General features: G+C 42.8%; 2 protein-coding genes across 2 annotated transcripts in view; one reads left to right on the top strand and one right to left on the bottom strand.

Moving 5' to 3' along the window:
* Positions 1–1,299, bottom strand: part of LOC111235931 (TBC1 domain family member 2A-like) — a 25,282-nt gene extending 23,983 nt beyond the window's left edge. Inside the window, exons 1-2 of the mRNA XM_022764507.1 lie at positions 384–1,299; positions 137–242 (exon numbers count right to left, since the gene is read on the bottom strand). Coding sequence (XP_022620228.1) covers positions 137–242; positions 384–1,284 — 1,007 coding nt within the window. The 5' untranslated portion in view covers positions 1,285–1,299. The remainder of the gene's footprint in view (positions 1–136; positions 243–383) is intronic.
* Positions 1,300–3,988: 2,689 nt separating this feature from the next.
* b4galt7 (beta-1,4-galactosyltransferase 7) lies at positions 3,989–12,152 on the top strand. The gene is made up of 6 exons (XM_022764491.1): positions 3,989–4,629; positions 6,647–6,988; positions 7,849–8,074; positions 8,894–8,977; positions 9,358–9,462; positions 10,057–12,152. Exons 1-6 carry the CDS (start codon positions 4,577–4,579, stop codon positions 10,210–10,212), a joined length of 966 nt encoding a protein of 321 aa, XP_022620212.1. The 5' UTR covers positions 3,989–4,576; the 3' UTR covers positions 10,213–12,152.
* Positions 12,153–12,438: the final 286 nt, after the last annotated feature.

The following is a 12,438-nucleotide window of genomic DNA, read 5'->3' as shown; positions in this document are numbered from 1 at the left end:
ACCATCATCAGACCAGTTAAACCACCATCAGACCAGTTAAACCATCATCAGACCAGTTAAACCACCATCAGACCAGTTAAACCATCATCAGACCAGTTGTCTGAGACACAGCTGACTGTGATCGGTTGTTTCTCACCTGTGTTGTTGTTTGTTGGGTCTGGACAGGTGGACGTCTGTCTGTGCTGCCAGCGTTTCACCTGCAGCTGCTGCAGCCAATAGAGCATCAGCTCCTGAGTCACAGCCTGTGGGTGGGGGAGGGGTGGGGGGTGGTGGTAGTGGTGGTGGTGGGGGGGTAACAACAGGTGACCCCTGAGATTAAGTGGTACGGCTAACGGAAGCAAACAGCAACAACTGTCTCAGTGGCTGAGACGGTCCTGGTCTACCTGTCCCCTTTACCTTGAGTATGAAGGTGCGTTCAGGTGTCTTGATGTGGAAGGTGCCGCTCTCGGCCTTCAGGGGGTAGGTGAAGGTGGCGCAGCTCAGCTCCACCCGGCCGAGCGGCGTGACATCCTGCGGCGTCCGGTAGTAGAACAGCTGGTTCTTCTTCTCCTCGTAGGTGAACCAGCGCTGCTTCCAGGCCCTCAGGGGCCCCCCCTGCTTCTGCAGGAAGCCACATAGTTTGGGCTCCGGAGGGCAGGGCGGCACCTGGTCACAGAACGCCTCGATGGTCGGGGGCGGAGCCAGGGTTGACACCTCAGTCGGATGTCCAGTCAAAGACAAAACCTGCGGAGGAGACAGGTGGTTCTGCTGGACTACAGGAGGACCAGGAGGAGCTGGATCTTGGTCTTTGGACTCCTTCTGGTTTTGTTCATCGAATGATGAACTGAAAGCAGTTAAGTCCTTTGTGGGCTGGGGGCGGGCCTCTTCAGTTCTCGGGTTTGTGAGACAAAGATCGTTCTGGGTTTGGTGTTCCTGAGGGTCACCTGAGTTTTGTTCATGTCTCAGACGAAGAGGATCTCCTGGTTTCTTTTGATCTGTGCAGAGAGGATCTGGTTTCGGTGAGTCTGGTTCGGTTGGAGAAGGTTGATCTGGTTTCGGTTTGACAACAAGAGGTTCTGGTTCAGCTGGAGAGGGTTTTTCTGGATTTGGTTGATGTACCACAGGAGAGTCTTCTGGTCTCTGTTTCTCTGTCGGAGGGTTCTGGTGGTTTGTGTGTTCGGTGACATCCAGCCGGTCTGGTTCCTCTTCAGTCCGTTGGGTCTCTGCAGGACTCTGGTGTTTCTGAGACCCAGGCAGACTGCCTGACTCTGAGCTCTGCTGGTCTTCCTCAGCTGGTCGCAGCATCTCCTCGTTAGCGTGGACAGGAAGTGAGCGAGACGAGGCAGCGGTGGGATTTCCTGCTGAGCCACTTCCATTCATCCTGCTGAAGAAAAAAACAGAGAAGAAGAGGAAGACGAAGGAGGGAAAGAAACTTAAACATGTTTGTGATCTTCAGTACTTGATTAACTTGATGACAATCAAACGCACCTTTACATTCTTAAAATTCATTCTGATATTTTTCATGTTCAGTTGATTCATTTGAACTCATTTTAAAATGGTTCAAATTGAATATTTCTGCATTTCATTTCATGTCTAACTTGATGAAACTGAGTCTGAATAAATACTGTGATACTAACACCATGACACTGAATAAGCAGGATGTTTATTAGTAAAACTTTATTTAAACACTGGTGTTTCACTGCAGCGAAGAGCTTGACTTCCTGTTCTGTCAGGCTGGAAACAAACTGAAGGTTCACAGGAAATTATCTCCACAATAATGAGACATAATGACAGGAAGTGCCTCCGATCCAGGGGAGCGAAACCCTCCACACCCCGCCCTGACTCTGACCTGGATCATGAAACCCAGTCTGAATCTGCTTTGCGGACCAGGTCTCGTGGCAGCAGGTTAAGCAATGTTGTCCAGCTCCTCCTGGGGACCCCGAGGCGTTCGATCCGGGGTGTTCTGGGCCACCTCGAGGGTCTCCCACCAGGTGCATGTGTCCAGATCAAGAGGTCTGGCTCCTTCCAACATGCCCCCCATCACCCCCCCCCCCCAACCCCCGCCCCCACCCATGGTTCCTGTCCCTCAAATATAACCTACATCTACATATATGTAATAAAAATGTGCTGTTTTTCTTTATCTGACTTAAAACAAGCTGATTTTCGAGAACAAAGAAATGATCAGATAACCACAAGTTCCAGCTCTGATTCAGATCAACACCTCAGTATCAGACCGCTGTGACCTGCACTGTATTGATTATAGATCATAGATTATGGATTATAGATCAGACATGAAAAAACAAACACAAACGTCAGTGTGAGACTGTGATTCTCACCTAATAAATAAAGTTACAACACTGACAGAACACAGCGTAACACCAGCTGTCTGACAGGAAGTGATGAAATACCTCATTGTTTCAGAAAAGCTGCTTACAGTCAATGAGCCCATTCATATACACACACACACACACACACACACACACACACACACACACACACACAGATTCTAGAATAGAATAGAATAGAATAGAAAAGAATAGAATACCTGATTAATTTTACCTAACTCACATGTTGAAGGATTTTTAGCGGCAGTTTAATATTCTTACATCGTTGTGTTGCTGCTTTTACTGAAGTAAAGGATCTGAGTACTTCTTCCACTGTAGTACAGCACAGTATTTATACATTGTTTATGAAGTTTTTATAAATACTCGGTACAGTACTCTGTTTAGTACTCGTGACAGATAAATGTAATGCAGTAGAAGTATACAGAAGTTAAATACTTAATAAGTGTGTTGTTAAATACAAATGATTACTTCAGTACAGTACTGGACTAAATGTACTGAGTTAGTCTCAGCATGTCCTAACCTGTGCAGAAACACACCTGAGCACTTACCTGAAGGGGCGTGGCCTGAACAACACCTGGATCCTGTTTGTTTGGCAGCTGCAGCAGAGCAGCTTCTCTCAGCTTAGAGCCACAGTTTTCCTCTTCTTCTTTTCTTCTTGTTGTTTTTCTGTTTTGTTGTCTTCTCCTTCTTCTTCTCCTTCTTGTTGATTTTGTTTTCTTCTTCTTCTCTGGTTTCTCCAGTTTGTGTCTCTTTTTCTCCTGTTCTCTCCTCTCCTCTTCCTGAATCTTCCCTCCAGCCGCTCACACTTTTTGCTCAACAAGTCACCGCAACACCGCAATACCACACACGACTTCCGTTTTTTTATTTCAAAATAAGAGCTGCTTTTAAAAAATAACTTTTCAAAATAAAGTGATTTCTTCATTTCAGCTTCTCAGATTTCCTTAATGTATGAACACTGATGTACGGGAGCCGTGTAGTTCCGTTTCTTTGAATCTTCACAGTTGATTTTGAAGATGTTTCTACAGTAAATACATTTACATGTCGCGTTCACTTCCATATTTTATAATTGTAAATGTGAAACACAGACTCTGTTCATTCACAGATCCACAGTGAGAAACAGACAGTAGTTTTAATCTCAGTGATGTCACAGTCCAGTTTCTGTGATGTCGTAAAAACACATTGATTGTTGTAGTTGGTTATCAGAACAGAGAGATCAAAGCCTGCCCCCTGCTGGTTCCCTGTGGGAACACATGGAGAACCTCAGTGTTTGGTTTGAGGAACTTCACAAAACAAAACTTGTGCAGACTTCTTTTTATAAGAAATATTTTATCTTTCAAAGACACAGAGACGGTTTTTCTCTCCTTTACCTGCCTCAACCACAGATCTATTGAACTGGCTTAGCCTCTGGCTGCCACCCTAACCCATGCGTCTTCTAATCATCAACGCTGATTAATACAAATTCTACAAGTACGACAATTAAATTAGACAACGTGAACTGCATGAGAATTATACTTAATTCACTGTTTCTTTAAATTAAAAAAACAAACCAAAAAAAGAAACAGTCGGAACCTTTACTACTAACTGCCTCGGTTCCCCTCCGGACTCTCATACAGGTTGTACCGCACTACAGTCGGCTTGTATCCCCCCCCCCCAGTCAGAATTAATCGTTAGATATTTTGTCGTCCGGTTCCCTGTTCTGGACGTTTGGACTTTTCACCGAATTCAAACATTAACAGTCGGTATCGCGGGAAAAGTTCGTAGAAAAACAAACTGAAAGCCGAAGATGTGCGAGTTTGAACCCGGAGCGGCGGCGTGTGTGAACCGCTACATGCTACGTGTACGGTAACGGTTAACGTGAAGGTGGCTGGCTAGCTAACGGAGAGAGAGAGAGTGAGAGACACACACACAACCTAAGACAGAGAGAGAGAGAGAGAGACGTGGATCCAGAACGAACCGGATTTTAACTTTTTATTTTACCGAGCAGATGTTCAGAAGCTGTGAAACCGAACCGCCGGAGGTTTGCGCGGTGAAAGTTAGCAGAGAGTTACCGCTGAGGACGGCTCGGTCCCCGGCAACAACTTGGACGCGAGAGAGGATGGAGGAGTGAAAAACACTGGAAGTAACGAGGGAGGTTTTGTGTGGAAAACGACACATACCGCTGCTGTTTTAATGTTTGCCTGAGCGGTTAACGTCTGTTGGTGTTTTTAATCGTTAATAAACGGACTGAAATCAGCAGCCATAGGTTTGTAAAGATGATGTATTCGTCGAGGAGAAAGCCGGTCCTCTACTTCAAAGAGGAGAAGAGGTACGTTTGTTTTAGTGTCCTCATCAAACTGTTAACGGCTGCTCACGTTATTCCTGTTTAATTCACAATGATGGTGCATTAAACGGTTAAAGAAAGTGTGGAAACCAAATGTTCTCTTTTTTTGACCTTTTAAAGAAATGAGATCTCTAAAGTTCCCCATCAAGAGCAGAGGAAGTGAGTAGATACTGTGGCTTGGCTGTGGTTCCCAAACTGTGGTCCAGGGACGTGAAGAGGTCCTCACAGTAATTCAAACAAATCCTCACAAGCAGTGGCCTGGCAGAGGGTTTGTTTTGAATTCCATCCTGGATTTTTGGGGGAAATGTGACTAAAATTATTCAGAAGTCATGTTGAATATTTATTTTTGGGTTTGAATTTAGTTTAATGAAGAGATTCAATGAGATAAGAGGTGAGAAAAGGGAGAATCAACAATTCAAAGAGAAGTTGAGGCATCATCATTATTATTGTTTTCATTATTATTAAATTCTTCATTTAAACAGGTACTCTCAGACCTGTGTACAAAAATAGACATGCACAGTTTATACATAGACACACACATAAATTCTCAGACATTAAAATAGATACACACAGATTGTAAATACATGAGTGCAACCTTTTGATGTGTCCCAGTGAGAAGAAGAATGTAACTTGTATCACTTGAATGCAGCGTAGTGGTTGAAACCGTCGAGTTCATCGTATAAACTTTTAGTGTTTTGGTGTGTGTTTCTTCCTCCTGTGGTTAATTGGCCAAAAATACCATAATGTGGCTTCATGTGAAGATATTTCCAGCAGCTCCAGTGACTGCAGAAAACATTTAATTGATTTGACACTTAAGACTTCACTGTCACTCCCTCAGATTTAGAGTGACAGCTGATCTTTTGTAGCTCAGTTTGAGGTTTTTGTGATGAGACCACTGAGCTGTCGCTTCAAGTTCAAACTCATTTCAACCGCCACATAATTCCTTCAAACTGTTGTTGGTGACGGCCGTTTGACGTGCTCCTGGCAGAGGATGAGTGTGGTGAAAAGTGTTGTTAGACCAGCTTGTACAGGTGCTGCTGCTCCTCTGGTTTCTGCTGCCTCACTCACCTGTGCGGCAGCAGCAGGTGAGTCCTCAGGTTTGTTACTGAGTTATGTCCCCAAATGTCTGAGAGTGAGTTCATGACGAAGTTATACCATCGGTCGACCGAGTGTTGGACTTTAACCATTGGCCGTTGCTCTTATTCAAGAAACTGGAACCGTCATATTTTTTGCTTGAAAACTGACTTAAACGATTGATTTTCTTTCAATTGATCAAGCAACTGATCAATGAATCGTTGCAGCTGTAGTGTATTTATTAAACTGTGTTTATGAGTCTGACACAGTTTGGGAACCTCTGCTGTTGAATGATTGTTGCTCAGTTTGTTGACTGGTTTGCACTGACTGGAATCACAGCAGGTGATCGACTAATCGTTTTCAGCATGAAAAGATCTGATGAAAATGTGCAGCATGAAAACATTCAAACATCTAAACAGAAAAATGAAGAACAGAAGAGGCGTCCTGTAGAGGTGATGGGTTGATGTTTGGTGTTTGGTGGTTTGGTTGGTTTGTCTGTCTGGATGTTTGCCGGTCTGAACCAGCACTGACCACTGAAGCTCTTTTCACACGTGGAAACCAAACAGCACAGACTTCACTTAAACTAATGCTTTTCATTTAGACCAAAGTGACATTTACACAAATATTCCCCATGACTTTATAAATGACTTTTTTCCTGTTTGCTGATTGTTAATTTGTCTGATTATGGTTGTTTCAAAGAGATCTGAATCTCAAGAGAATATCTGATTGAATAAAGATTTAGAAAAGTTTATTTATTAACGCTCCACAGTTCAAAGTTTTTTCAAACTAAATGTAAGCGGCCCTGTTTGTTAATGGTATGTTATGTCTTGTTGTCATCACCTGTATGTTTGTTGGTTTTCTTCTGCTGAAGATGGAGACGATCGCTGCTGTGTTTTTCTGAACTCACTCTTGGCTCCTGTGTTTCCAGGTTCCTGTCTGGTAAGTGCACGGTCTACAAGCTGTTCGGCCTCTGCATGGTGCTGGTGCTGGTCTCTCTGCTCTGGCTGCAGCTCAGCTGTTCAGGTGAAATGTCCTCCATGCACGAAGACAGACGCCTCCCCCAGCAACAGCCGCCGCCGCCCTGCCCTTCTGACAGTCAGGCGTCTGCAGCTGACGACCCCTCCTGGGGTCCTCACAAACTCGCCCTGATCATCCCGTTCAGAGAGCGCTTCGAGGAGCTGCTGGTCTTTGTTCCCTTCATGCACACGTTCCTCAACAAGAAGAAGATCCGCCACAAGATCATCGTCATCAACCAGGTGGATCACTACAGGTGAGAACATCACTGACAACCACAGAAGAAGAGATCACTGTTAGTCTCTGAGGGCGTTTTCAGCTCTCTACGTCTGAGGAAGAATCAGGAGGAGAATCCATCTTTAAAGCAAACAACAACAGTCACACTTATTTATATCGACCAATATTAATTCTGCACATGGAGGAAAAAATGATAATTGAATTTAGCAGATATGTATTTAATGTAAGGATTCTGTTAGTATTACAAAGTCAGGCCTTGTTGTTGACACATGGATAAATCACTTTGACCCATTTTCATCATTTGAGTACTTCATTAAATGTAATTTAATTTATATAATTATATAGGAGGACTAACGAGGTCAGTCTGTTCATTTCTGGTTGGTATGTGCCGCTAACAGCCTCTCAACAGACACAGGGTGTATCTGCCTTTGTACAGTGAAGCTCCTCCAGATCACCAAGGTACATTATGTAAAAAACAAAATAGATTTTCATTATAAAAAATGTGGATCATCTCCTCTGTAAATTTTGATGAGCACAGTGTAATTAAGAAGTGACTTTTTTGATAAGTAGCATCTTAAAAAGGCTTTTTCAAAAATATCAGTCCATGAGTTACTCTGGGTTCTAAGTTACACACAGACCCATGTAAACAGATACTTATAATTCATCATTTCAGTTTGGACTAAAAGTGCCAAATGAATGTAATGTAACGTCAGGTAGTCTGACCTGGGACCAGCTGGATCTGGACGTGGCCGATGGGACGATGTCTGGGCTACGTGCTCGTCCTCCTGGATATTTATTTAAAGACATCCACGATCAGAACAGCCGACAGAAATCCAAGCTGCAGAGAGAGCGACCGTGTTTTTCCATCTGCTGTTTCAGATTTAACCGAGCGTCTCTCATCAACGTGGGTTACATGGAGAGTGGGAACGACACGGACTACCTGGCGATGCACGACGTGGACTTGCTGCCCCTGAACGACGCTCTGGACTACGGCTTCCCTGAGGACGGGCCTTTCCACGTGGCCTCCCCTGAACTGCACCCGCTCTACCACTACAAGACCTACGTAGGAGGAATCCTGCTGCTCACCAAGAAACATTACCACATGGTACTGAGCTTCTTATCTGGTCTTAGCATGGCTTAAGTTCTCCAGCACCAGGCTGTTACAAATAGATATTTATATGTCTTTTCTTGTGTGTTTTTTTAACTGTCACATAGCAAGAGTATGGCTTTATATAAATAAATAAATGTATATATATATATATATATATATATATATATAAACCTTTGTTTGCACTTGGCTAAGTGAAGTGTCAGCTCAATAATGGATGTGGCTGCGCTACTTTGAAAAAGCTCTGCAATGAACAAGCTGTTGGTTTTTTTTTCATATCATGATCAATCTCTTGGACTGATTTATCAATGGTTTGACAACGATCAGTCTATTATGTCTCATCGTCCATTTAGAGACTGACGGAGGAACGAGCGTTAAAGTTTAAACAGCCGTGTTGGATAGTTCTGTTTGTCTTTATGGCTTTGAAAGTTGTGCTTGGACTTGGACTCAGTTACAGACTCTGGTTTCCCACTGGGGAGTCGGGGAATAGATGATGCGTTTTTCCTCCATTTGGACCTTTGAAGTTAACGTGAGGATTCACGTGTAGAAATTAGATTTGTGTTTTTGTCTTTCTGAAACAGGTCGTGACATGAACCACAGCCGACATCGAACACATTTCAGGCACAGACATTTTCCTAGCTTTAAGCCCTGTACTAGTAATGTAGTGACATGATTTGTCCACCAGATGGAGCTCTTTAACCTGGTGTGAATTTACCTGTGCTAAACTCTGATGTGCAGGAGCAACTCGCACTGTTCTGCAATCTGAGTCTTTGCAGTCTGAAGATTTAATTCCCCTGTTTCTTTTTTTATTTGCAGTGTAACGGGATGTCGAACCGGTTCTGGGGTTGGGGCAGAGAAGACGACGAGTTCTACAGACGACTGAGAAAAGCTGAACTCCAGGTACAAAGTCTCTTCATGCTCCGACAATAAGTGAGGTCACTGCAGTGAGAAACTGAATCCTCTGGAAGGAGGGCAGCTTCTCTTTTTCTTTCTCATGTCGGTTTACTCAGCAGAAAAAAGATGAAACGTGAGGATCCTGAAAAAATATTATCATCACCTACATTTAAAACATTTGCTCATATCCAAGTCCAAATAATGATTTAGATTGAACTAGTTTTTATACAGTTAACATCATTAAAGACCAGTACTTTGTTGAAATGTTTTGGATATAAATTATTAGTAATTTCCTGCCTGATCATGTGGTTAACTCTTAAAATATATAAAGGCTAAATAAGTTGTCAGTCAGAGGTTTGAACATGAATGTCGTTGTGTCTCTGCAGCTGTTCAGGCCGAGCGGCATCACTACAGGATATAAAACCTTCCTCCACATCCACGACCCGGCCTGGAGGAAGAGAGACCAGAAGAGGGTCGCAACTCAGAAACAGGTACAGGTGTTCATCATGTTACAGCACAGAGGAGCAACGTCCACTGCTCCTGTTACTGCTACGAACAACTAGGAACCCTTAAGTCTTTATCATCACATGTTAAATTCAACAACGTGTAACTGGAGTGATCTGCATGTTGCTTAAAAATCAGAAACATCCAGAGAAATCTGAAGGTAGGTGTTCTACCAAAGTTATTAAATCTGTGAGGTTTAAGAGCGTCATTGTTTTTCTAAAATCATGAGCTCGAACAAATAAATCAGAAAATAAGATTAAACAGTTGAAGGTGGTGAAGAAAGTCGAGTCAGAGGCAGCTGTTTATATCGTAGAGTTTGATTTTAAAACAAATCAACTCTCAAACTCTTTTCTGTAACGATCCGACGCTGGGATGTAAAGAGAGAAACAGATCCACCTGGAGCTGAAGAAGTTCGTAGATAGTGATGGAGTGGATACAATAAAAACTTGAGGAATTATCTGTAATTCTGTTCACAATTACTAATGGTAAATGACAGAGTGATGTAATAATCTTCATCCTGAATAATCCACAAAATCAATCAGATTCAACGCTGGAATAAACCCCTCCCTCCCTCCCTGTAGGAGCAGTTTAAGGTGGATCCGGAGGGGGGGCTGACTAACCTCCGTTACCAGGTGGAGTCCAGACAGGAAATGACCGTCAGCGGGGCTCCCTGCAGCGTCATCAACACTAAACTGGAGTGTGACCAGGAGCAGACCCCCTGGTGTCTTCTGGCGTAGACTCTGAGTCCAGGTCCTGGTTGTTCTGGAGGCGTATCAGGGTTTAAACTGGCAGCACTGCACGGATCCTTTAGGGAAAGAGACTCAGTTTTGCTTCAAGTTTCTGCTTTTTAATGGACGTTACTGATGGACCTGCAGTGGGAAAATCCCCCTCAGTCAAACCAAACGTGGAAGCAGAACACAACCAGCCTGGAGCTTAAAATCACAGAGGAGTAAACAAACTACATTTCCCTCTTATCAGGTATATCTCAACAATAAAACTGCTGTTTCATAAGCCAGGTAGAAATATGACTGTGACAGTTTCCTACCTGTCAAACGGGTCAGTTCAGTAACAGAACAGTAAAACCTCACAGCATTAATGTGGAGGACTGGAACTGCTCCTGTCTGACTCATCTGATGAAACTCACCTGAACTGACCTGGAAACAGTTTGGTGTCTGACCTCAACACTCAGTGCAGCGATGGAGATGGACTGTTACACCGAGCCAAACCAGACTGAGCTCATGTCAAACAGACAAGCATGACCAAACCTGAGCTGTTTCAGTTCTGTTAGTTCTCTTTGGTACCTGTCGGCATGGTGTGAATGCAAACTTAGTCTTTTTTTATTTTTTATTTTTAATGTGGGCTTGTGCAAATGGAGCAGAGATGGTCGAGACGGCTGCCGACGACGCATGTTTTCACCAGAAGTCGGACACGTGTGCCGTCACACCGTCACATCAGAGGGTTTCTTTAAGCTTTTTATCCATCAAATATAAAATGAATCGGTGCTCGAGGATTTCTGACTACTAACCTCCAGAGTATCTCATTGTTTTATTTTCCCGCCGACACTGTTAAATGAAGAGAGTGAAGTCTGAAACTCTTCTTGTTGGTGTTTTTATTTTTTACACTATGTTCCTTTTTAATAGAGGCACATTGAATTAGCCAAAGAAAAAAATTGGAGACTTTAATTGTGACTCCTGTTTCTTGGTGTCTAATAATCACAAAACTTTTTCTCTTAACTACGAGAGAGGCGCCGTGAGATTTGGATTTTGCAGTTATGAAATACGAAGTCATTATTATGAGGAAACATCCCCTAGTTTCTTTTCTTTGATGAATGCAGAGTTTTTTCAAAGTAAACTGAGCCAAACTAAGTCAAACCAGCCTCAACTCAACTCAACTGTAGCAGACTGACATTGAGATGCTTTGGCAGCAGCATGAACTTCATGAATATAAACATGAACAATTTAGATTGATCTCATCAGACTTTTCAAAATAAAATAAGGAGTATCCCAGAATCACAGTGCAGCAGGTTTATTAGTGTTTCTGACAGAACACAGACTGTAAAAGTCGATTTGATTTGAGCAAATGTCTCTAAACGTTTATTTGAGAATAAAAGGTAAGTCAGTACAAATGAAAGGTAAATCATTACAAAAACCTCCTCAAAAATAAAAATTTAAGGTCATTTTGTTATTGACTGTATTGTGAAAGTGTCACTGCAGGTTTTTTAATCAGAAAGAAAAGGGGTCGAAAATGACTTTACAAGTTTTTGAAAATGTTACAAAGTTCCAGTCTGTTACCATGAGAATACTTGTTTGTTGATGGGAAGCCGGTGAGGGATCTTGTCCTTAACATAAAATGATACTGACATAAATGTCTGTCAGTATAAACTCAGTCTAGCTTTTTAGTTAAGTGTTCAGAGGGCTGCTGACAGTGTCTTCTTCTCTGCTGTTGTAGTGTCCTGGTCGGCCTCCAGAGAAGGCTCTAGAGTTTTAAAGGCGATGGCTTATATACAGACCACGATGTCATACTGATTTATTTCCCAGAGAGAATGGTGCCATGTGTTTGTACAATATTCAGTATTTATATAAATCTGACTCTATAAAAAATGTCTCGGCTTGTTTCTTCTTCTCTGTTTGCATGGTTTTGAATGAAGAAGTTTTCATGGACGACTACCAGAGCCAGACCAGCGTGGGCTGCACTGAGCCCACTCCAGCTGCACCACGACAACTAACTTAGTATTAGTGAATGTAAACTGCTCTGCTTGTTCAGCCCCACCCCCCCTTAGTTACTGTTGCTACCATAGACTGTATATAAAAATGGATGTTGACGCCGGGTCTGGAAAATTGAAGCAATGCGGAAGTGCGTTGACCCTACTTGTCACTTGATTTGTTACCTCAGTAAATGTTTTCATTGTGTGTTTATGGTCTGAATTGGTAGTTTGAAGTTTTCTTCAATACAACATGATGTTC

The sequence above is a fragment of the Seriola dumerili genome, unplaced genomic scaffold (assembly GCF_002260705.1).
Source record: "Seriola dumerili isolate Sdu_G_001 unplaced genomic scaffold, Sdu_1.0 BDQW01000544.1, whole genome shotgun sequence".
Lineage (NCBI taxonomy): Eukaryota > Metazoa > Chordata > Actinopteri > Carangiformes > Carangidae > Seriola > Seriola dumerili.
This window is presented reverse-complemented; position numbering and strand designations above follow the sequence as displayed.

Bases quoted from the DNA above. Each gene is read 5' to 3' on its own strand.
- b4galt7 (XM_022764491.1), top strand. From the start codon at position 4,577: ATGATGTATTCGTCGAGGAGAAAGCCGGTCCTCTACTTCAAAGAGGAG. The intron at 4,630-6,646 runs GTACGTTTGTTT...CTGTGTTTCCAG, and splicing joins TACTTCAAAGAGGAGAAGAG to GTTCCTGTCTGGTAAGTGCA. The intron at 9,463-10,056 runs GTACAGGTGTTC...CCCTCCCTGTAG, and splicing joins GGGTCGCAACTCAGAAACAG to GAGCAGTTTAAGGTGGATCC.